At 48.8% G+C, this 24,537-nt stretch overlaps 1 protein-coding gene across 6 annotated transcripts in view; it reads right to left on the bottom strand.

Annotated features, from left to right (window-relative positions):
- TDRKH (tudor and KH domain containing) overlaps positions 1 to 24,537 on the bottom strand; it is a 2,163,439-nt gene that overhangs the window by 190,347 nt on the left and 1,948,555 nt on the right. For 4 of the 6 annotated variants that reach the window (XM_069650762.1, XM_069650739.1, XM_069650754.1 and 1 more), the window contains one exon: positions 4,034 to 4,561. The exons of the other annotated variants lie outside the window; for them this stretch is intronic. In XM_069650762.1, coding sequence (XP_069506863.1) covers positions 4,034 to 4,561 — 528 coding nt within the window. The remainder of the gene's footprint in view (positions 1 to 4,033; positions 4,562 to 24,537) is intronic. 6 annotated transcript variants of the gene reach the window in all.

The raw sequence follows: 24,537 nt of genomic DNA on the forward strand, positions 1-24,537 counted from the left end.
AGCAGTGAGCGCGACTGAAGAATGTATAATGGATATGTTATGCTATACACTGCAAGTTTGGTTGTATTGTTTGTTTAAATATTTAATAAAACTTTTTTTTAAAAAAAGGGAAGATCCAGCATCTGTTCCTGCACGTCAGATGAAAACTTATCTCAACACCAAGGTACAGCCCTCGGCTGGCTGTGTCAATGTGGGGGAACGAAGACTTCATGATGCAATTCTGAGATGGAATAACAGCGCTTTTCCAAAGACTCGAGGACTTTGTCCTCCTTGGAGACAACTGGAGGTGGCTCCCGTGGAGGAAGACGACAAAAAATGATGGTTTAGAATACAAGGAGGCCACAGCCACCACTGAGGAATGAGACTGCAGGTGGGAGGTAAGGGAGACTGGCTCCCTTGTCTGGTAGGAAAGATTTCCATTTATGGGTAATATTCTCTCCAGCTATGAACCCCCCAACTTTTTGCCGTTGTCCGACCATCCTAGCCTGACTTCTGCCCGTGGAGCCCAGCCTCCTGTTGTACTCCCCTGGGATTTTGCTCATTTTGTTATGGGAAAACTGACATGCCCTTAAGACTGTCAGCATTGAGAGACTTTGTTTCCCCTTCATCTTTCACTTTGTTGCTATTTCTCAGTAACATTTTATCAGTGCAGAAAGTACCTTACAGTACAGTGAGCTGGGGTCACTTTCATTTTTAAGGCCCTACACACCATCGAAGGATTTTTGGTGAATGTAAAAGTGTGCCTTGGCCAGAGCTGGTGGCAGCTGTTACTTTTGTGTTTTCAACTCTTTTCTCTGGTCCTTAGTGCGTTTACCAGGTTTGGCCCAGGACAGTAGCCAGTGCCTAAAATGGCCATGCCACAAGGTCCTTTGTTCTGTCCTTCGGTTATCTTGTCCCTTTGTCTTCCACAGGTCGAGCAGACCCGCGAAATTCCTTATTTGGTCATGCAGATCACTGCGCAAACCAAAGCTTTTGCAGGCTTCTGCATGCCCTGTGTGTGTGTGCGCGCCCAGGATGTGGGCTGGAGCGGTCTAGTTCCAATATACATCCTGGGTGACGGGATGTCTGGTGTGCTGGGATGACAGGGATCACTGTGGTCCGTGATTGGTCCATGTCTGGGATGGCTGTATGTGAGCAGATCTCCTATTGGTTTCTCTTTATTTTGGCGCGAAGGAGATTTTGGATAAGATAAGGCATTTTACACCCATTCTAGGTCAATCTTCTGAGTTCACACCGAACTTAGTAAAGGAGCCAAAAATCCTGAACAGAAGAAGCAGATCTGTGGAAACGCTGGTGACCCACTGGAAGGTTTGGCACCCTGAGCACGCTGTTGTCCCGTCGGACCCCCAGTTTCTGATCGAACCTAGAAGGTCTGCAAGAGTGCTTCGACACATTGGAATAGTGGGACCAACTATTCTCGGCACCTCCTGCTTAACCTGTAAGCAAGCCTTTTCACTTTCGCCTAGTGAACTGACCAGCTCGTACAGGATCTTTGCTCTGGAACCGCCTGTTATGGAGAATTCTTATAAATGGCTAATTTCCCTTACCTAATGAGTCCCTCAGCAGCTTTGCTGGATTTCTAGGATTAATTTTTTTCATCTGGTAAGAGTGTGAGCCTTTTTCCCACTCTTACATGTGTTTTGCTGTGTGTGTTTTTACCATTCGTGTGATCTTGGGCTCTGGAACCTCGCCTACTCCATGAGCATCATTTTTATGTGTGTTACACAGCACCTTCAGTGCAGTGACACAGGGTTGTCTTTTAGACTTCCCACTGACTCAATTTTTCTGGGACTGACTACTGTCTCCCAGAAACATGTAAAGTTGCCATTAACTTTATGTAGTCTCTTTAAACCACAGACCCAGTACAACCCATTTTACATGGACTACTGGAAAGGGTTAATTCCTATCCCTTTTTGTCCATTTCTCTTGGAGCACTGTTTCGCTCCCTTTACATCACGACTTGGCTGGTGGCAGTGGTAACAACCCTAATTGGGTTTTAAGGAGCGCACCTTTTATTTGTTGATTTGCTCTGCTGCTAGTTTCTTCCCTGGGTAGTGCAGGACCCTCCAGTCTTCCTACTTCTTGTCAGTCCGACAGTCGCTTCAGGAACCGTAAGCCTGCAGGAACTACCAGGAACATGCGCCTCAGCTACAGCTTCCTCTCAGTTTTAAGGTACTGTGCAAATCCGGTTGTCTGTTTCGTTCAGCCATGGTGAAAGTGTTTGAAATCATTCTCCAACCTGAGGGCGTGTCCTTCTCTTTTTGAACTAACTTTTCTACCAACCAACCTCGTCCGGAATCTGTGGCACAAACTTTACCGCAAAATACCCTGAACTGTGTGATCTTGAGCAAAAGACTTTTGACCCATTGACTCTGGCCCCAAGCCTTTTCTAGCTGATGATCTCACTGTAGTCTCTCTTGTTCTTGCAACTCAGTGTTTGGGGGCACAGGACCCTCAAAGAACAAGCACGTGAAATCTGCGGCATCAACGTTCCGGTGTTTCTTTGGTTCTCCCACTTCTGTCTGGATTGCCAACACCGTTTCTTCTTCTTTCTGCCTCTGCTACTACAGAATGCACTCCAGTCACACTTCCAGCTCCTTCTCATTGCCTGCACCTGAGGGGGTGCCTTTTATGTCTCTCAGGTTCCTTCAGGTGTTGGCTATTGGGCTTGATTGCCCGACTACTACCTCAGCCCTCATCCTCATCCCAGTACATATGGGATTATGGGACTTGTAGTTCCCAACAACTAAATATGTTATTTTCGGTAACTTCTTAGTTCTAAGGGTAGATTTATTTCCCTTTGAATTATTTAAGGATGAACCATTAGAATTTGTTGCTACAGAGGAAGACAGTTTATTTAAGTCACCATTTCTAAATTAGTTTCCATTATACCTTTGGGAGTAGGGAGGATTTTTATCTTGAGGTACCTTACACAGTCGCTCTGTTAAAGGTCTGTTTCCGGTTGGAAGGCATTAGCATTCAGAACCACAGATCTCATACATGGTTCAGATACATCATAAGGACAATAGGCCATTACCTATTCTGGCAATTTTAAAAGGTCCTCTCTTTTAAAGGACAAATACCATGTCTCATGCCACGGGATCTCTGCACCAGCCTGGGCCTGGTCTCCTCCCAAGATTCTCCCGCAGTACACCACCCCCAATGTCAGGATAAGGCATCGTCTGCCTTTCCCTGGCCACCTAGGAGAAGACCTTAGGCATTGTTTCAGTGAGGTATCCGTAGGATTCATCACACATCCCAATGGACGGAATATCCACACGAATGGAGTAAAGAGGACAGGACATAGGAGTAGATAAAGGTGTTGTCACGAAAACCAAAAGATGAGTGAAAAGTTCAAAAGAAGTCAATGAACATCTGCAATAGAACAAAATCAATGTTTGTTTTGTCAGCTGGGCATGGAATCCGCCAGTGACATGTGCCGATGTCGATGACAATGCTATCACTGGATTCAAAAGTTGGACAACTGTTTTCCTGTGGCTTCTAGTGAAGAGAAATGCACATGAAAAGGGAGCCAAAGATGACTATCACAAACAATCAAAATCAGATTCCAAGTGTTTCAACTCATACTGTTCAAAGGAGTTGAAGAAACCAAAGCGGAGGGACCCTCTGGTCATATCAGCAGTAGAGACACACTTAATACAGTGCATGCTATTGTATAGATTGTGATAGAGAAAGTTGACCCAACTCCAAGGCTTGTTCTCCGATCAATAAATGTCTTGATTTAACAATGCATGAAGAGACATTTGTTGAGTGAAGACCTCCACCATACCAAGACATATAAGAGAAGCAGTGATGCATTAATGTCACCTAGCACCAAAATTATGAACCACTGTACACTTTTTATCCCATTCAGCAGAATCTCTTTACGGTACCCTTTGCTGTGTGGGGACAAACCATCCCTCAAAAAAAGTGCAGTGGTTATCAACACACCCATATTTGTGCAGTTTAGCCAATTCTCAGATAATCCGTGAATATCAGGTGCACATCACATTTGACATTACTAATTTCATACCTTGATTAACATTTCTGGACTCTTCTTCCTGGTCACTCTCTGAGGAGCTGATGGAGATAATGCTTGGATAGGAGTCTGGACCAGACTTGGAGCAGCTGTCAAAAATAGAGCTAGAAACAGTGTCCTCTGAAGATAGATAATAGAAGCAGCCCCGAGGGGAGTATGTACTGCTATCAACCAAGCTGCTATCCACCAGGCTGGAATCAGAGAGAGAACTTGTGCAGCCGTCCGTGCTTTGGTCAGAAGACACTGTGTTGTTCAAAGGACCTTCCACAGGATCGATGGAGGGCACCATGGTGGATATTGCAAAAACTTCAGCACAGTTGTCACTATCAGTGGTGGGCTTACCAGGAGAGTCTTCCACGATATCTAGTCGTACCATGCTAATTCCTGCAGCTAGAATCTCAGAGTCACACAAGCTGTGAGATGGTGTAGACATTTTAGTGGCATCCAAAGCAAATGTAAACGTCTGATTAAGGGGAACAGATTCCGTTTCTACATCCGATCTGAGCACCTGGATGCAGTCATCTAGTAAGCAAAATTCATCTGTTATAACGAGGCTGGCAGTGGCTGGATGCAGTGTGAGAACCCAATGTAAAGTGGACTATGGATTAAATATGAAACATTATCATCAGGGTTATTCAGGTTATCTTAGTCCAGGCTCTCCCTCCTTCACAACTGGTTGGGAACGCCTGCATACGCAGGCGGGCTGGAAAAGCTGGCTGAAAAAGATAGCTGTCACTTTAAGAGTTTTAGAAGGGGAAGGGCCTATGTCACGCATGCGTCCCTCTGTGCGCCGGGCACCCACCTTACCCTCACGTCACCAACGGTCCACACCCAGTTCCTGTGGTTCCGCCAAAGAGGTAGAATTTAAGTACATGCGTACTGCAGGGGATCGCTGGGTGGGTGTGGACTAAGAGAACCTGAATCACCATAAAGGTAATTTTTCATTTCTTCGTCATCCTGGCTCTCCCTCCTTCCAAACTGGTTGGGACCATACTAAAAAGCCTTTGCATAAGCAAGGGTGAAGGAGACAGCATGTACAGGATTCAGGTAAACAAATTGCAGAGAACCTCTTGGCCGAATTCTGCATCATTTCCGGACGATGTGTCCCATAGCACAGAGCTTGCAAAAGGCAAGCGGGGTAGCCCAGGTAGCTGCTTTACAGAGGTCTACAATGGGAACGTGCCTGGTAAAGACTACAGATGCTGCCTTGGCTCTAGTAGAATGAGCCCAAAGTCTCTGCGGAATCGTGAGCCCTTTCAAGTTGTAAGCCTTGGAGATACAGGAGGCAACCCATCTGCTTTATTGCCAGGAGAAGGACCACCGTAGGTAACAAAGAGCTGATCTGCTTTTCTAAACGGTTTGGTCCTTTCAAGGTAGAATTTTAAAGTTCTTACTACATCTAGATTATGCAATTTATCTTCCGCCGCAGATGCATGCGGTCTAGGAAAAAAAGCAGGAAGACCTATTCACTGGTTTAAGTGAAAATCGGAAATCACCTTAGGCAGAAAGGAGGGAACCTTTAGGGAACAGAATATATGATATGATGATCTGATAAGGCATTCGTAACGCCCCTATACACAAGTGTTTCAAGGTGCGATGCGGCAAGGTAGGTAGAACAGAGGGAAGACAGACAACAATCCTACTAGGCCAAGTGTCATTCAGATCTCGCAAGTGCAGGGGAAGGGGGAAGAGGAAAAGTGTTGAGTGGGAGGGGGGTGGGGACAGTGCAGTACAAGGGGGAAAAAATTAAACAATATGAGAAGTCGGGCCAGCTAGTGGCAAGTGCAAGGGTAAGTGCAGACATCATGTGTCAAGTGCTGGTGGGGGACTGAAAGGATACAGAAAACAGTCCCCAAGTGTGAGGGTTGACAGGGAGGCAGTGTGTTTAACTGGCAGGAGAGGGGACCTGGGCCTGAGATCAGAGGGTGGCCAGGTAACCAAATAGGTACATTTCAGCCAGGAATTCAGCAGAGGAGAGGAGGAGAGAAAGAAGAAGCAAAGAGGAAAGGTGGTTTTGAGGTGCTTTCGGTACCGGAGATGGTTCTCCTCAAGCTTCAGGGAGGCAGGGAGGCTGTTCCAGAGGGAAGCCCCAGCCGAGGAAAGAGATCTACCACTACATGAGTGAAGAGCTTGAGAAGGAAGATATTTAGGAAGAGAGAGTTGAAGGTATGGATGCCGCAGGCCCCAGAAGGCCTTGTGGACAATACAGAGGGTTTTGAACTTAATCCTCGCAGCCACTGGGAGCCAGTGAAGAGATTTCCGTCCTGGAAAGATGCGATCCCTGGGCTTGAGGCCAATGACAAGTCTCACAGTCCTGTTCTGAATGAGGGCGGAGAGTAGAAGCAGGTAGATTTAGAAAGAGGCTGTTGCAGTAGTCCAGCCTAGAGAGAACCAGAGCTTTGGAGACAGTGAGATTCTCGGGGTGGGTGGGGGGGGGAGAGAGGAAAGGAAGAATACCTCTGAGGAGGTGCAGCTGGTAGTTTGACTTCTTAGAGACAGAGATGTGAGGAGAGAAGGAGAGTATGGCGTCGAAGATGACCACAAGGTTTTTAGCCTCACAGGTGGGAGCAGGAAGAGGACCAAGAGCGGCCGGCCAGAGAGTGACAGGAAAGGAGGGAGCAGGTGTGACAATGAGGAGAATCCCAGTCTTACTGGCATTAAGGCAGAGATCATTGGCGGCAAACCACTCCTGGATAGCAGACAGACAGCCAGAGATGAGAGACCGAGACGAGGTGGCCGAAGCTAGCCTGAAAATGAGCTGAGTGTCATCCGCATAGCACTGAAAGTTAGGGCAGAGAGCAGCAATGCAGTGGGCAAGAAGTACCAGGTATTGGTTGAACAGCCAGGGAGAGAGGTTAGACCCCTGCGGGACACCACAGGTAAAAATAGAGGAGAGGAAGGACCCAAGTTGGACCTAGGAGAGTCGATCAGAGAGGAAAGAAGTCAGCCACGCCAAGGCCTGACCGGTGATACCCAGGTTATGACGGAGATGTTTGAGCAGGATGGCATGGTTGACTCTGTCAAAGGCAGAAGAGAGATCATGTAAGATGAGGACACAGGAGGTGTTGGAGTCAAGGTTTGAGAGCAGGTCTTCACGGATGTTCAGGAGAGTAGTTTTCGTGCTTCTGGCATCTCTGAAAGCCAGATTGATGGTCATGAAGACAACCGACAGATTCAGTGTGAAGATTAAGCTGGGAGATGGCCAGCTTTTCCAGGAGTTTTCCCAGGAAGGGAGTGATGGAGATTGGACGATAGTTAGCGGGGCAGGACGGGTAAGAAGAGGGTTTCTTGAGAAGAGGGTGCACAAGGGAGTGCTTCAGGTGGGATGGGAAGACTCCCGTGGCGAAGGAGTGGTTGCAGAAGTCGGACAGAGCAGGAGCCAGGGAGTCAATGTGGTCCTTGATGTTTTTGGAGAAACCGGGATGAACCTGTTTTGATGAGACTTTCATAGATCGGACTTGTCTAGAAACCTCATCTGGGGAGAAAAGGGGAAGGCAGAGAAGGAGGGAGGAGAGGTGGCTAAAAAAGGGCCAGAGGAAGAGCAGGGAGTAGAGGGGGAGGGGGAGAGGAAGAGGGGAAAGGATATCCTGAGTTTTAGAGATGAAGTGAGAAGCCAGAGCCGTGCAGAGGGTCTGGGAAGGGACAGAAGAGGCAGTGACTGCAGCAGGATTGGCCAGTTCCTTGCAGATTCTAAAGGAGTTCAGCCACGTTGTTAGATGCCCCAGAGACACGGGTTCCTTAGAAGAAAGAGCTTGGAGCTCCCCAATTCTTCTAGCCGAAGGAGTGGCCATTAAGAAGGCTGATTTCCAAGTTAGGAATTCTAAATCGCATGAAGCCATGGGCTCAAATGGTTTTTGCATTAGGGCTAAGACCACGTTGAGATCCCACTGAAGTGGAGGTTCACGAATAGGGGGATGTAAACGTAAAAGGCCATCAAAGTGATTTTTAATGGCCTCTTTGGAAAGAGAAAAAGACTAGTGTTCTCTATTCAGGTAAGCACCAATAGCTGATAAGTAATGTTTGCAAGTGTCCACCTTGACACCGGTGGAAACAAGATAAGACAGGAAGGACATGACATTATCAATGGAGGCCTTTCAAGGGTTAAGGTTTTGTTCTAAGGCCCAGTGACAGAAACAATACAATATTGTTTTAGTGGAAGATTTCCTGGAGGTTAGATAATAGCAATGTTTTGTTCTTACAAATGGAAGTGGGAGAAGTCTAGTTTTTCAGGAACCAAGCCTTCAAGTTGAGTAATTGAGGGGCGGGGTGAAGAACCTGCCCTTCTGTTGAGTCAAAAGATCTCTAGAAAGTGGAAGAATTAAGGGGGGGGATACCCCGCTAACTCAAGAAGATCGGGAAACCAAATCTGGCGAGGCCAGAACAGGGCTAATAGAATCATTGTCAGGTTGTGTGACATTTTGAATTTCAGAAAAATTGTGTGAATCAATGCAAGAGGTGGGAAGGCATAAAGTGCTAGATTTGACCAATCCAGATGTAGAGCATCTCCTAGGGACCGAGGGCCCTGACCTTGCCTTGACGCAAATTGCGGACAAAGTGTGTTGCGTTGATTGGCAAAGAGGTCTACTGATGGATGGCCCCACTTTTGAAATATCATGTGTGCTACTGATGGTTTCAGCTCCCATTCGTGCGGAGCAGACTGTAACCTGCTTAGTTTGTCCACCAGGACATTCTTCTTGCCCTTGAGATGGGACGGCAACAAGAAAATGTGATTTTGAATGGCCCAATACCAAATTTGTTCTGCTGGGAGACACAGGGGGTGGGGGAGCGAGTCCTCCCTGTTTGTTGATATATAACATTGCAGTGGTGTTATCCGAATGAATTTTCACCACCTTTCCTTGAAGTGAGGGAAGAAAAGATTATAAGAGCGAAAAATACAGCTCTTAGTTCCAATACATTCATGCGGTCCTTCCTTTCCTGAGAGGACCAAAGACTGAGCTCCTAAGCTTTGACAATGGCCTCCCCAACTGTCCTCTGAAGAGTCTGTTAGGACTATTTGGTGAGGGGGAGGTTGAAAGGGAGATCCCGTTAGCAGGTTCTCTGGGGGAATTCCACCATCGCAGAGAGACATGGAATTGGCCTGCAATTTGTATCTTTGTTTCCTGGGGATCCGAGCGCTGATTCCAGTTGAGAGCAAGATGCCACTGGGTCGTTCTCATATGGAGCCTTGCAAAGGGAACTAGGTTCATGCAAGAGGCCATGAGGCCCAAGAGCCTTTGAAACCACCAAGCTGTTAGTGACTGGTGAGTGGAGAACCGAGCAATGGTTTGTTGAATGGCTTCCACTCTTTCCAAGGGTGGCAAGACTTTGTGCAGAGTAGTGGCTATAACTGCTCCTAAGAATTGGATCCTTTGCGAGGGGCCGAGTTGGGATTTTGTCACATTTATGGACAACCCCAGGTTGAACAGATTATGGCAAGTAATAAAGTTACTCACCCTAGTGACTGCCTTACTTCTAGTCCATAGTCCCTTTTCCGCCATAATTGTGGGACATTCTGTCCTTCGGGACGGGACCAGAGCGCTTTTGATAAAAAGCATCAAAATTGAATTTTGTTTGTCCTTCTCTTTTTACGCGGGGTATCACATGCGCCCGTAACCCCACCCTCCTGAGCTCCGCCCCACCCTTCAGTCCTTTTCTATCGCCAGGTCTGTGATCATTTAAGCAATAATAGAGGATACTTATTAGAGGGGATGGCAGGCGGGCGTATGGAGGAAAGGGGACTATGGACTAGGAGCTTTGTAGTCACTATGGTGAGTAACTTTGTTATACTCCTACGTCCCGTCCCCTTTCCTCCATACTTGTGGGAGATTCCAAAGCACTCCGCACAGGTAATACGGGTGGATGGAAAATCATTACTGACAGAGGTGTTTAAGAACAGCCGGACCGAATTGAGCATCGGCCCTGGGGCTCAGGTCCAAGCAGTAATGCTTACAAAAAGCTGATGGGGAGGCCCACGTAGCCGCCTTGGCAATGGTCTCCCAGGGAACATATTTTTGGAAGGCAACAGCAGCCGCTTTGCCACGTACAAGATGAGCATGAATGCCCTTCGGAGGTTGAAAGCCCTGAATGGTATAGGCCTCTGAGATACAGGAGGCAATCCATCGGGAGATACTAGCTTTTGAAGCGGGTTTCCCTTTCAGGTCTCCGAACATAACAGAGTTGGGAGGAGCCCCCGAGTTCAGTTTTCTGTCCAGATCAGAGCTCGTCTGACATCTAAATTGTGTAATAGCCTCTCGGCATCTGAGGCCGGGTTCAGAAAAAAGACCGGTAATGATATAGATTGATTCAAGTTAAAATCTGTCACTACTGTAGGAAGGAAAGAAGGATGAGTGCGGAGCACAACCTTATCCTTATGAAGGTAAGGAACAGGTGTTCCATGGACAAAGCTTGAAGCTCGCTTACACGCCTTGCCGAAGTCACTGCAATCAAAAAGGCAACCTTCCAAGACAGGTACTTCAGATCCGTCGTAGTAATAGGCTCAAATGGCTTATGGCATAAAGCAGTCAAAAACACATTTAAATCCCACGTTGGGTGACGATTGCATACAGGTGGAAAAAGATGTAACAAACCTGCAAAATGCCTTTTAATGACTGGGTTCGTCAAAGAAAAGGAACACATGTCAGTGGACAGGTAGGCGGCAATAGCCAACAAATAAGTCCTACAGGATATGACATGAATGCCCTAAGCAGCAAGATGAGAAATGAACCAAACAACAGTGTCAATCATAGCATGTCTGGGGTCTAATTGCTCAGCTAAACAGCAGTGACAAAACCTAGCCACTTGCTCCTATACTGATACCTCGTAGAAGGCTTCCTGGCCGCTTGGATAATGCGCATATTGTCTTCAGACAAGTTCAACTGCACTAGGCATTTGAATTCAGGCACCAGGCCACCAAGCTGAAAGATTGCGGGGAAGTGTTCCACATCTGCTGATCACACTGGTGAAGCAGGTTGGAAATCAACGGCAGTCTGATGGGAGGACACATCGACAGATGCTGAAGTTCTGAAAACCAGAATCTGGCTGGCCACCAAGGAGCTATGAACAGGAGAGTGCAATTCGATGCATTCTTGAGCTTGCAGAGTGACCGATGAATCAGAGGAAGAGGCAGGAAGGCATATGCCTTCATGTTGTGCCACAGGGTCTCTAAAGCATCCCCTAGAGAAGCGGCCCGAGACCGTTCCTGGATGCATAAATAGGAAGTTTCCTGTTTGTGGCAGTCGCAAAAAGGTCCACTTCTGTAGTGCCCCATTGGCAAAAGATGTTGGAGAGGACTTCCATGTTCAGTTCCCACTCGCAGCTGGCTGCTGTCTGCAGATGCTGTGCTGGATGGCCCGGTCCCACATCTGAATGGCAAGGTCCAAAAGAGGTGGTGACTTGATGTAAAGCATGGATACCGAGTTGTCCGTGCGGACGATGACCACCTGGTTCGTGATGATTGGTTGGAATGCTTTCAGCGCCAGAAAAACAGCCAGGAGCTCCAAATAATGTATATGAAACTGCCTGTCCTGCGGTGTCCATAGATCGAAAACCTGGAGATGATCCAGAGTTGCTCCCCACCCTAGGAGGGAGGAGTCCATGGTAATCATCACTTGTGGGCAAGGCTCCTTAAAGGAGGCCCCCACCATAAGATTGCTGGTCCAGGACCGCCATAGAAGGTCTGCCATCATGCAAGAAGGAACTGGTATCATCTTGGAATCAGATTCCGAAGCCTGACACCAAGAATTCTGACGAACTAGCTGCGTACGCCTCATTTTGAGGCGCGCAAGAGGAAGTGTAAGGACGCACGAGGCCGAGAAGCCTCTGGAACTACCAAGCCGTCATGTGCTCTGACTGTATGAATAGATGAAAGGAGGTGAATAGATCCGCAATCCTGTCCGCCGTCAAATACACCCTGGAGTCGATCGTGTTCCAATTAAAACCCAGGAAGGTCTGGTCTTGGGAGACCATCATGGAAGATTTCCACCAGTTCACCGAAAGGCTAAGGTGGAACAGGAGCTGAAGGAGAGACTGGAGATTGACTCCTATGCAGCCCATCGTCCAAATACGGATATACATGAACGCCCTGTAGCTGAAGGAAAGCTGCGATGACCGACGACATCTTTGTAAAGACGTGCAGCGCCGAGCTGAGACCACACGGAACTGGAAATGCTCCCCTCCCAGGGAGAAACACATACTTTCGATGTGGCTTCCATATCGGGATGTGCAAATACGCGTCCTGAAGGTCCACTACACAGAGCCAGTCGCCCTTCCGAAGAGGGGACTTTATTTGGCAGGGTGTGATCAGCTTGAATTTCTCGTGGGGAAGAGAAAGGTTGAACTTGGAAAGGTCGAGGATGGTGCGCAGGCCAGCCTGGTTGGGTTTGGGCACTGTGAACAGTCAAGAGTAGATGCCCTCCCCTTGCTCCCTGAGGGGAACAGGTTCCACCGCCCTGAGGTCCAGAAGCTGCAGAACCTCGGTTCTGAGGGAGAGTGTCCCGATCTGTTGGAAGGGAGGATTGAAGGGTGGGGTAGGGGGAAGGGTCAAGCGAAAGACCGCCCGAGCGATGGACAAAACCTACCGATCTTCGGTGATGGTCTGAAACGCCTCCAGATGAGACGAGAATCGTCCTCCCACCGGAGTCTCGTGCGACTGACAAAAAATATAATTTTGCAGATTTGTCGGCAGGGTGACTACCTGCTCCTTGAGAGGAGACTGAAGGCCGAGAGAAAAACCGACCACATTGTTTGACGGATGCTACCAACAGAGGGTCAGTTCTGCATGCCCGGCGGTCCTGAAACCATCTGAAGTTAGAGAAGGATCGAGACTGAGCTCCCGACCTCCGAGTATAAGGGGCCTTAGCTGGGACCTTTGCCAGGACCGACAAGGATTTGGCAGTTTGGGTACTCGCCCTGGTCTTTGTGAGTTTGTCATCCGTAGAAGAATGAAACAACTCCTTTCTGTCAAAGGGAAGGTCCAGAACTTTATCTTGCACATCCTTCGAAAACTTTGTCGCATGGAGCCACGCCTGGCAGGAGGTGTCAATACCCACCATCAGGCCTCGAGCTGAAGTATCTACATGGTGTGCCGCAGCCTCCAGGATATCCTGTGCCAACACCCTAGTGTCCGACAAACCGGCCTTGAAGTCGTCTAGCCTATTCGTAGGAATGCACTCCTGTAAATCAGCCAACTCCTTCCACAGCTTCATAGTAGCTGCCGCCAGGATCAGCACGGTATTTGCTTGCCGAAGTTGCAGTGCTGAGTTGGCAAATACTTTTTTGCCCAAGGAGTCCCGAATTTTGTCTTCCTTGGAGAGAATCTGAGCCGCAGCAGTAGAGGTCGCAGAGACTGGCTTGGATTGAGGCGTGGCCGCAGCTACCACCGTCGAGTAAGGAAGCGGACAAGATGCCAAGGCTATCTCCTCGGAGGCGTGAAGCCTGTATCGGGCGTCAATTCTTTTATTGATATGCAGCCCAGTGTGGGGCTTATCCCAAACTTTACGGGCCTCAGCCAAAACATCCTTCTGGAGGAACAGGCAGGTACGCTCTTGTGGTGACAAGGTGAACGCTCCCGAAAGCACCCCTTTCTGCGGAACGGGGTCCTCAGGTACTGGAATGTCAAGGAGGGCCATCATATCCAGAACCCGTCATGGAATGCTCTGAGAGAGCGAGGCTACTCATCACTATCCTGATCTGCTTGAGGGTCATCCAGCGAATTGGGAACAGACAGCTGGGCCGCCACAGGTTTCAAAGTGCTATCCCGTTCTACCGGTGTCATCTCTACAGGAGACAGCGGGGGTAGGGTAGGAAGCTCTGGAGGCAGACTGGTAGGAAGCGGTGGTACCACCACAGGCGCTGCCGGGGTGAAAGGTGGAGCCACCGGTTCAGAGTAGATTTCTTTGAAAAGACCCTTGAAGTACGGTTTCATAGGGTCAGAATGCATGAGCCTCTGAAATTTCCTAAAAAATACATCCTCTGATGAAGGTTTAGGCGCTGGGTTAGGCAGAGGCATCTCATATGGGACATATCTCCACAAACAAATTGAGGATGGTTGCCAGGAAGCCCCTCCACCAATCGGATATGCATAGACCAGCAGAGCAGAAGTAGGAGGAAGCGAGACAGTATGTGGCAGCAGCAACCGAGCACGCCAGTCATAAGAAGGGCGGAACAGATTTTCACGTTCCACCCGAGGTGAAAAAGGCTGCTCAGCCCCAAAATTAAGATTCCCAGCACCTGCCGTCGAGACCGTAGAATCCAAAATGGCTGCTGTGGACCATGAGGGGTGAGCCGCCATTTTGTCGATGTCTGAAGAGAACTGGATCACATGTACAGCTGAGGCAATCGTCTCCTCAGGCTGGTCAGGGGACTTAAGTAACATTTTAGCCTTGATAAAAGGATACTTGGCCGAGCCAGAACTGGGGGGTCTCGGATATTTGCTTGACATCTTGGAAGAGGTCCCAACATTAGCCTCCAAGGTAGGAACCTCGGCAGAGCCGGTAACAGAGGAGTTCTGGTGAATGACCGCCCTCTTTGCCCCCTCGACAGAACTGGTATCACTTCGATAAACGCAGGAAAATTGAGGAATCACCCTTACAGACAAGACCCTAGGAACAGGTCTCTCGGTTTTGTCGGTAGAGACCTTAGCCACAAGAAGAGGAGCCTCTAGTTTCGTCCCAGTATGTGTAGCTCCCTTGTGAGGTGCCTCAAGCCATTGCTTGGTACAGAAAGCTCCAGAAAGGCAGGCCTCAGCGCATACTTTCCCGGTGTCTGTGTGGAAAGCTCCAGAAACTGAGACCTCGGAGCGAATCCCGGTGTCCAAAGCCTCAGACGAACTGGCCCAACGTTTAGCACCCGACAGGTGAACCTTGGAACATATTCCGGTCTTGGCAGTTCTGTCGTGGGAACCCTCGGAGAAAACTCTGGTAGGCTTATTAGGCTTGCAAGGCACCTCAGGAGAAATCCTGGTGGAAGAGCTACTGGAGCCCCTCCCAGACCAAGAAGACCCGGAAAGGAGTCCCCTGGCTGGGGCGCCCTAAAAAGTAAGGAACTTACCAGATGACTTTTCTTTTCTGCGATGAAAAGCTGAAGATGAGGAACACGCTGAAAAACGTCCTCCCACCGAAGAAGACGGCGCTGGAGTGCCCGGACGGAGAGGGATACGCAGTAGGAGCACGAATCCCAGCGGTGGTCCGGCCCGAGACACTCCAAGCAGAGAGAATGGGGATCCGCCCTAGTGAAGCAACGTTTGCATGAAAAACAGGACACAAATCCCAGACGCTCTGGCATAGACGTTGGACTACGCGACCGCAGAACCGGAGCAGGAGAGAAGGACAACGGGAACAAAAAACTCCCAAAGATGCAAGTGCGTCCAGTCCCAACCGTGCTGAGAAAAAGACTGAAGGGCGAGGCGCAGGGCTGAGCTCATTAGGGCAGGGTTATGCCTAAAATTTCAATTTTGATGCTTTTTATCAAAAGTGCTTCGGTCCTGTCCTGAAGGACGGAATGTCCCACAAGTATGGAGGAAAGAGGACGGGACGTAGGAGTATTTGCAACTTCTGAAGCAATACTTCTGGAGACTGGGCTTTGAGAAGCCAGTCGTCTAGGTAGGGATATAGATGCACTGTCTGCAACTGAAGAAAGGCTCCCACTGATCCCAGAACCTTTGCAGAATTTAGCCCGAAGGGTAGACATGTGAACTGATAATGAGACTTTCCCATTGTGAATCTCAGAAACTGACGGAGTTTGTAGATGGGGATGTGAAAATATGCATCCTGTAAGTCTACCAATGCCATCCAATCGTTTGGATGTAGGGAAGCCCGAATCTGAGGGATGGTTATGAAATGGAGAGTATCCAGAGACAGAAATTGGTTGAGGTCTGAAAGGTGCAGAATTGGACGGATCCCGCCCGATTTTTTTGGGATCAGGAAGTAACGCAAGTAAAATCCCTGACCTATTTCCTATTGGGGAACCAATTCTATCGCTCCTAGAAGGAGTTTTTGAATCTCTTCCAAGAGCTCCGGGGACGATATTTGGAGCTTTGGAGGAGAGGAAGGTGGAGCAGCCGGAAGGGCAAGGCAGTACCCATGTTGAATAATATTTCAAACCCACTCCTCTTGAGTAACTGTTTTCCAAAAAGGAAGGAAGTTGGAAAGCCTTCCTGCTACCTATCGGGGATGTATGCTCTTGAGTGATGGTCGAAGAGGAAGTTAAGTACATGCCCGGGGGAAGTCAAATAGATAACTTCTGCTCGGGAACAGAATTAGAAGCAGAGGGAAAGGGGTTTGGGGGGGCTGATTTATTATTGGGTCTATACCTTCTTTTTTAGAAAGTGTAGAACAATTTAGCAGAAGTGGAGAAACCACTTTTACCTTGTGTACATGGTTTAAATGCCTTGAAGGTTTGGTGATATGGTGGTTTCACCGAGATGGAGCTCAGAGCTGTGACACTGGCCTTGCGTTTCTGTAGGACCTCATCTGTAGATGGGTCAAACAATGTTTTGCCATTGAATGGAAGGTCAAGCACCTTCTCCTGGATATCCTGGTGAAGGGAAGAGGCAGAAAGATATGTGCGTCTCCGCACGCAGACTGTGTTAGTAACTGCCATAGCAGTTGTGTCAGTTAGATCTTTAACCCCTTTAAGTTGTTGCATAGCAGCTTCTCTGCCTTCAGAGATCCAGAAAGAAAACACGTCTGCGGCTTCCTGATGTAGCATGTCAGTGAAGCACTCTAGATTCTCCCAGTTAAGGATATGAAATCGTGCCAGAACTGTAACAGTGTTACTCTGCCTACGTTGTAAGGTAGAGGTGGTTTAACACTTCTTACCTTGGGTCTCCCATGCTTTTGCATTTTTGTCCAGTACTGAAGCTCGAGAAGGAGAAGGGCTTTACCCTTTTTGCCCAGGATAGCAGAGACTACTGCTGATTGAGCTGGAAGATTTCCCATGAGAATGAAGGTTTCGTCCTTGAGCACCTTGTATTTATTATCTATGGACTTGGGGATGTGGTGATCAGAATGAGGTTTTCCCCAACAAGCTAGAGCTTGCTCCATGACGGACAGTTCCATGGGCAGAGGAACCTTAGACAGCTGTGATGGCAGTTTCCCAAAAACAGCAGCCGTTTCAGGCTTATCCTTTGGCAGGATTTCAAGAGCCTGCATGGCTTTAGTGACAATGTCATGAAACACTTTAGAGGGTGAATAAGTGGTGTCCTCCTCTGAATCTGAGTCTGTGTCCTTTGACATTTTCTGCTTTTTGGGTGGAGCAGCTGGGTCCGCATTGTCCCCTGAGGAGGGTAAAATGGAACCAATCCCTGCGGTAGTTATGGTTACATTTTGTCCTTTATGCGTTGAGCCAAAACTTCGAGGAATGGCTCAGAAGAACTAGTTACTCTTACCTTGTAACGTTCTTTCGATGGGATGTTCCTCCGACGTATTCCTTATCTTAGATAGATAGAAATCCTTCAGCTTTGCTGGCCTCGGAAAATTTTTTCGCCAGAGGGCGCTGCGCGTCGATGATCGCCGAGTCGATGACCCTCGACGGCCTCCGTGCCGACGTCGACGTCATCCTGCCTATAAAGGCCGCGCGCAGCGTCCGTTGCTCAGTTCCGTTTTGTAGTCCCCAGTAATGTTTTTTGGATTAGACTAATCACCTTGAAGGAGCATAGGCTGCAAACCCACAGGAAGTCATACTGCGGGGATGGATGGGAGGGTCGATAAGGAATACGTCGGAGGAACATCCCATCGAAAGAACGTTACAAGGTAAGAGTAACTAGTTCTTCGAAGGGATTGTGTCCTCCGACGTATTCCTTATCTTAGATAGACTCCCATAGCAGTGGTATTGTGACTGGAGGCGGGAGTAATAAAAGTTATGTTACCCTTCCAGAATGGACAGAGTGTAACACAGCCTTGCCGAATCTAGTTTCTTGACTAGAGGAGGAATCCAGGCTATAGAATTTGGTAAATGTATGTGCGGACGACCATGTGGCAGCCGCACATATATCTCGAATTGGCACCCCTCTTTGAAGGGCTGAGGATGTTGCGATACCCCTGGTAGAATGAGCCCTTAGATTTTGAGGAGGCTCCTTTCCTGCCAATTTGTAGCACTCCAGAATGGCTAAAATAATCCATCTGGAGATGGTTTGTTTTGTTATTGGAAGGCCCAACTTATGTCCTGCATAACCTACAAAGAGTTGGTCTGCTTGTCTGATCTTAGCCAATCTGCTGATATAAAAGCTCAAGGCTCGCTTAGGGTCCAGCCTGTGCAGTCTCTCTTCCTCCTTCCCCGGATGAGGAGGAGGGTAGAAAGAAGGTAATATAATCTTCTGAGTGATGTGAAACTCCGAGACTACCTTCGGGAGGAAGTTAGGCTTCACCTGAAGAACAACTTTGTCCTTGTAAAAGATTGTATGTGGAGGTTTACACGATAAGGCTTGCAACTCGCTAACCCTTCTAGCAGATGTCAATGCTATTAGCAAAACAGTTTTGAGGGTGAGAAGCTTCAATGAACAAGAGTGTAGTGGTTCAAAAGGGGCACCCTTTAGGAAGTTTAAAATTAGGTTTAAATCCCATAAGGGAACTTGAAAAGGTTTCGGGGGATAAACATTAGTTAATCCTTTTAGGTATTGTATTACCAATGGAATTTTGAAGTATGAAGGCTCCTCTGCAGTGCGCTTAAAGATTGATAGCGCTGCGAGATAGCCCTTAATTGTGCCAACCTGTAGGCCTGAATTAGCCAGGTAAAGTAAGAATGACAACACCATAGGTGTACCACAAGAAAAGGGTTCAATATTCTTTTCTCTGCACCAGCTGCAAAATTTGTTCCAACGGCAGCGGTATAGAGTTTTAGTTGCCGGCCTTCTGGCCGAAAGCAACACCTCCATAACATCATCCGGAAGGTCCCAATCCTTGTACCTCAACCTTTCAGACACCAAGCGTGAAGGTTGAGGGTCTTGATGGCTGGATGGAGAACCTGACCTTCCTTCTGCGAGAGAAGATCCTCTCTGTATGGCAGTCGAATTGGAGGGCAGATGGACATGTCTAGAAGGTCCGGGTACCACGTTCTCCTGGCCCAATCCGGGGCAATTAGGATCATGGTCTTCCGAAACCTTCTCAACCTCCTGATCATTTGAGGAATGACAGGGACCGGAGGGAACGCGTACAGAAGTGGGAACTCCCAGTCCACTACGAACGCATCTCCTAGAGCTCCTCTCGGGGGAAATTCCCTTGAGCAAAATCTGTCGCACTTCCTGTTGATACTGGTGGCGAACAGATCCACTTGAGGGGTTCCCCAAAGGGCGAAGATCTCTTGAAGGACTTCCTGAGCTATCTCCCACTCGTGAGAGACTGTGCTCTGCCTGCTCAGAGCGTCCGCTGTCAAGTTCTTCTCTCCGGCTAGGTGAATTGCCGATAGAGAGATTCCTTCCTGAATTGCCCAAAACCAGAGCTGCATCGCCTCTCTGCACAGTGGTAGTGAGCCTACGCCTCCTCTTTTGTTGAGGTAGTGCATGGCCACTGTATTGTCCGTCATTATTAGGACGTTTCTTCCCCGTACAGACGGCAGAAAAGCCTTCAGCGCTAGTCTGATGGCTCTCAGCTCCAACAGGTTGATATGTAGTCTGGACTCCGATGGAGACCAACGACCGCTGATGGTCAAGTCGTTGGCGTGAGCTCCCCACCCCGTGAGTGAGGCATCCGTGACTACTGTTATCTCCGGCCATGGTTGCCAAAACATTTCTCCTTTCAGGATGTTCTCCCGACAGGCCCACCACTGAAGGTCTCGGGCTACTTTGACCGGGATCCGAAGGAGATCTGTCATCCTTCCTGAGAACTGTGACCACTGAGTTCTCAGTGCCCACTGGAGGGATCTCATTCTCAGGCGAGCCTCCGGCACGAGAAATATGCAGGATGCCATGAGGCCTAGCAACCTCAGAAAGTCGTAGGCTGGGAGATATTGGGCATTCTGAAATCTGATGACCATCTGCAGAATATCTCGAGCCCTCACCTCTGGTGGCAAGGCTCTTCCCAGGGAAGTGTCCAGGACTGCTCCAATGAATTGGAGTCTCTGTGATGGTATCATCTGTGACTTCTTTAAATTGAGGGAGAAGCCCAGCTTGTGAAGGAAGTGGCAAACATAATCTAGTTGTCTCTGAGCCTGTTCCGAAGATACAGCTCTGATCAACCAATCGTCTAGGTAAGGGTAGACATGAATCCCTTCCCTCCTTAGACTTGCAGCCACAACCGACATTAGCTTGGTAAAGACCCTCGGGGCGGAGGTTAGCCCAAATGGCAGAACTCGAAATTGATAATGAGAGCTGCCAATTGCGAACCTCAGGTATCTCCTGTGCCTGGGATGGATCGGCACATGGAAATAAGCGTCCTGGAGGTCTAGAGATACCAACCAGTCCTGAAGCTGGAGGGCCTGAAGGATCTGAGAGAGAGTCACCATCTTGAACTTGTCCTTTCGGAGGAATTTGTTCAATTCCCGTAAGTCTAAGATGGGTCTCAGTCCTCCGTCCTTCTTCGGTATTATGAAGTAGGGGGAGTACCAACCCTTGTTCCTTTCCGCTACAGGTACCAGTTCTATGGCACCTTTCTCTAGCAGGTCTAAAACCTCCTGCAAGAGGAGCGGATCTGGAAGCTTCAAAGGGTTGTTCCCCGGTGGATGACTCTGAGGGATATGTAGGAAGGGCAGGCAGTAACCTTGGGCCACTGTCTCCAGAGCCCAAGCATCTGACGTAATAGCCTGCCATTCCGTCAGATGGTGAGTTAACCTGCCCCCTACTGGTGTTCTGTGAGGGGAGACCTCAGAGTGGTTTTGAAGCGGCTGATGCAGTTGCCGAAGGTAAAGTGGCTCCTGCTCCTGCGGGTGCGGCTTTCTTTCCCCTACCCCGTCCACCACGGGTAAATCTTCCTTGGCCTCTTTGAGCCGGTCGTCCTCTGCCCTTTCCATATGAGGAATAGTAACGAAAGGACCGTCCTCTCCACGATGATCCCGAAGGACGAAAGGTATTCTGACGGATAGCAGCTCCCAATGACTTGGCTGCTGCCTTGGACGTTTGCAGTTTCTCCAAACTGTCATCCGCCTTCTTTCCAAAGAGGGTAGAACCGTCAAAGGGCATATTCAAAAGCCTGGTTTGCACGTCAGAGGCAAAACCAGACTTCCTCAACCACGCATGCCTGCGGATTGTGGTACTTGCCGCCATGGCCCTGCTGATACTGTCAGCAGAATCTAGGCCAGTTTGTAGGGTCTCGCACATCGCATCTTTACCATCCCTGATGATGTTTAAAAATGCGTCCCTTTCCTCTCCTTCTTGGAGGCAGTCAGCCGCTGATGAAGCGCACTCCCAAAGGGTGTGGCTGAACCTAGCGAGCGTACAGGTCGCGTTAATAGACTTTAACGCCATGCTACAGGCAGAAAAAACCTTCTTAGCCATGGCATCATACTTTTTGTCATCCCTATCCTGCGGAGCAGTGGGGTATGCAGATGTGCTGCCTGATGAGGTTGCAGCCTGTACAACTAAGCTCTCAGGAGTAGGGTGTTTTGACAAATATTCAGGGTCAGAACTAGCCACCCTGTATTTTGTTGACAGTTTTTTATTTACTGCCGGGATAATTTCCGGCGTTTCCCAGTTTGTCAAAATCCTTCTCTGTAGAGCAGAGTGAAATGGAACCACAGGATCCTCCTGTGGGCCCTTGTCCAGTATGTCAGTGAGGTCATCCTGCTGAAAGGCAGGAGAAGGTGCAGACCAACCCATAAATTCTATGATTCTAGACATCAGAGCTCTATATGGAGTCTCCGCATGTTCTCCTGGGTCTGGTTTGATAAATTCTGCTTCAGGAGAAGTGTCCAAGCCACTAGCTTCCTGAAGTGCATCCTGAAGATTTTTTAATCTTCTATCCTCAGAGGCGAAAGTCTCTGGCTCTGGTGATGTGGTCCTCTGTAAATCAATATCTTGGTCTGAATCCTCCCTTTCCTCAAAAATCGAGGTTAAAGGGGGATACTTTGGTTTTTGGAATGGTATAAACCCCATTTCCAATGCAGAAGGAGCCATCATCACAGGCCTTGAAAACGTCGATGTCGTCGACACCGACGTGAAAGTACTCGAAGGCGCCGTGAAAAGCGTCGAGAAATGTGTACTAGGCCTCGAGGAACTCGAAAGGATCGGAGTCCTGCTCGAGAACGACGTCGACGTTCTCGGCGTCGAGTCGGAGGTCTTTTGTCTAACCGTTGGCTGTGGAGTAGCCGTGGTTCTTTCCTTCACCGGCGTCGATATCGGCGTCGACGTCGGCGTCGACTCGATCGACTGATGCGCCGATGAATCCTTCGACAACGGCGTCGATGGCGCCGACCTCTGTTTCGAAGGAGTTTTCGACGATGGCGTCGATGATGCTTTATCTCCCGATGGCTCGAGGCGCTTTCGGGTTGACTTTTCCGCCGGGTACTGCGACTCGCGGCGTTTAGATTTTTTGGGTTTTTTACCCGGGGTATCACCCTCAGCTGTCTTCGAGGGGGACGAGGCCGCTTTCTCGAAGACGCTTAGCATCTTTTTCCTGAATTCCTCCCACTCAGCTTGCGAGCTGCGTTTTGTGGGGCAATGAACTCTCTCAGGAGAACTCGACGAAGATGACGAAGGGGATCTCCTACGTCTCTTCTTCGAGTGTCTCGATGTCGACGAGTGGTGGGAGCCACTTCGTGATCTAGATCGAGAGTGTTTTTTATGGTGAGGAGACGAACGTCTCGACTCTACCGAAGAAGCTTTCGAGGAAGTTAAAGTTGACCTACCTCTCTCGAGCTTCCCCCTACGCTCCTTCAAGGCTTTCGCCGTCATGGAAAGGCATTCCTCACACTCCGAACTCTGGTGCGTGATTCCCAGACACCACAAACAGACCCTGTGAGGGTCCGTCAACGACATTTTCTTCCCGCAGTCTCGGCACTTTTTGAAACCGGACCGAGGGGTCGTCGGGTCGGAGGAGGATGCCATCGATATCGAGGTTAAATATTATATACGTTATCTTGACGAGAACTGAGCAACGGTGTTCCGAGGCACAACGAAGCGCGGAAAAACGGAACTGAGCAACGGACGCTGCGCGCGGCCTTTATAGGCAGGATGACGTCGACGTCGGCACGGAGGCCGTCGAGGGTCATCGACTCGGCGATCATCGACGCGCAGCGCCCTCTGGCGAAAAAATTTTCCGAGGCCAGCAAAGCTGAAGGATTTCTATCTATCTAAGATAAGGAATACGTCGGAGGAACATCCCATCGAAAGCATAGTTCAAAGCACAGTGTTAGTGGTGGGGTTTGCCATTTGGAAAGGGCTAGGTAAAGGATCCTCCAATGTAATAGGATAAGTAGATGAATCGACCCTATAAAGCGGTTGGCTAAGATTGAACACCACCACCAGTCTAGGCACCTGAATGTTGGTTAGAACCAGTTAGGGTGCAAGCTGTCATGGCCCCAGTGCAGGTTGGCCCAAATTGTCCTCAGACTGAGGAGTACATTGAGGCAAAATGTGAGGAGTCGGAGCTCTCACAGGAGTGCTGAACAATTGTTCTGGTGGAACAGAAAAACATTTTGAAGCGTCAAAATCTTCAGAGTCAGAAAGTGTAATTTTATTTTTAGTTCTCCAGTACCGAGCCCGAGACAGAAGCCACAGAGAATTCTTCAGTTTGTGTTTTCGTGGATAATTCGGTACCGGACTAGCTCTTGAATGAGAAGTGCTTATGCCTCTTATGAAAGGACTTATGAGATTTCCTCGGTACCGCGGAGCTTGCAAGCTCAATTGCGGTGGTTGAGGGTAAAACCTTTTCTTTTGGTACTGAAGTACTAGAAGTATTATGTGCAGAAGCCGACTTGGCTTTGTTGGTCACAGGGGAATCGGAATGGACCAAATCAAGCCTCTTTGCACGTACCCTTGTTTGTTCGGTCTACCGAGGCAATAGAGGGTTTTGCCAGTACCGTTGTTATTTTATCCAGAGTAAATAACTCTTCCGGTACCGGGTGAGTCTTCTGTGACCCTTTCACACCTGAAAATACTAGTGCTTTCCCACGAAGAGGTACTTTCAGGTGAATGGGCTGGGGGTTTCCCCCCGAACGGTCCCGTGAAGACTCCAGAACTGAGGAGGCAGTCTCCCATTGGCTTCTGACAGCTGGTGCCAAAACTAGTACCTCACCTGAAGGTATAGTCCCCCTCTTACCGATATCGCCCTCCCTCCTGTTCCAAACAAAGTCCTTGGTCACCTTCGGTACCAGTCCCAACTCGGACACGGAGAGAAGGCGAGTCCGCAGAGACCTCGGGTGAATTCCACAGCAAAATATGCAGGTAGGGTGATGTATACCCAGACAGCGGATGCAGGCATGGTGGGGATCGGCCGCTGAAAAATGCCTCCGGCAACGGATGCACTGCTTGAAGCCTCTGACATACGGAATGCATAGAGGGAGGCACTGCAAATAGAGAAAAATAAGGAACAAGTTACTTACCTGTAACTGTTGTTCACCAGCATGGGTCTGGC

The sequence above is a fragment of the Ambystoma mexicanum genome, chromosome 1p (genome assembly GCF_040938575.1).
Source record: "Ambystoma mexicanum isolate Mex_15411 chromosome 1p, UKY_AmexF1_1, whole genome shotgun sequence".
Lineage (NCBI taxonomy): Eukaryota > Metazoa > Chordata > Amphibia > Caudata > Ambystomatidae > Ambystoma > Ambystoma mexicanum.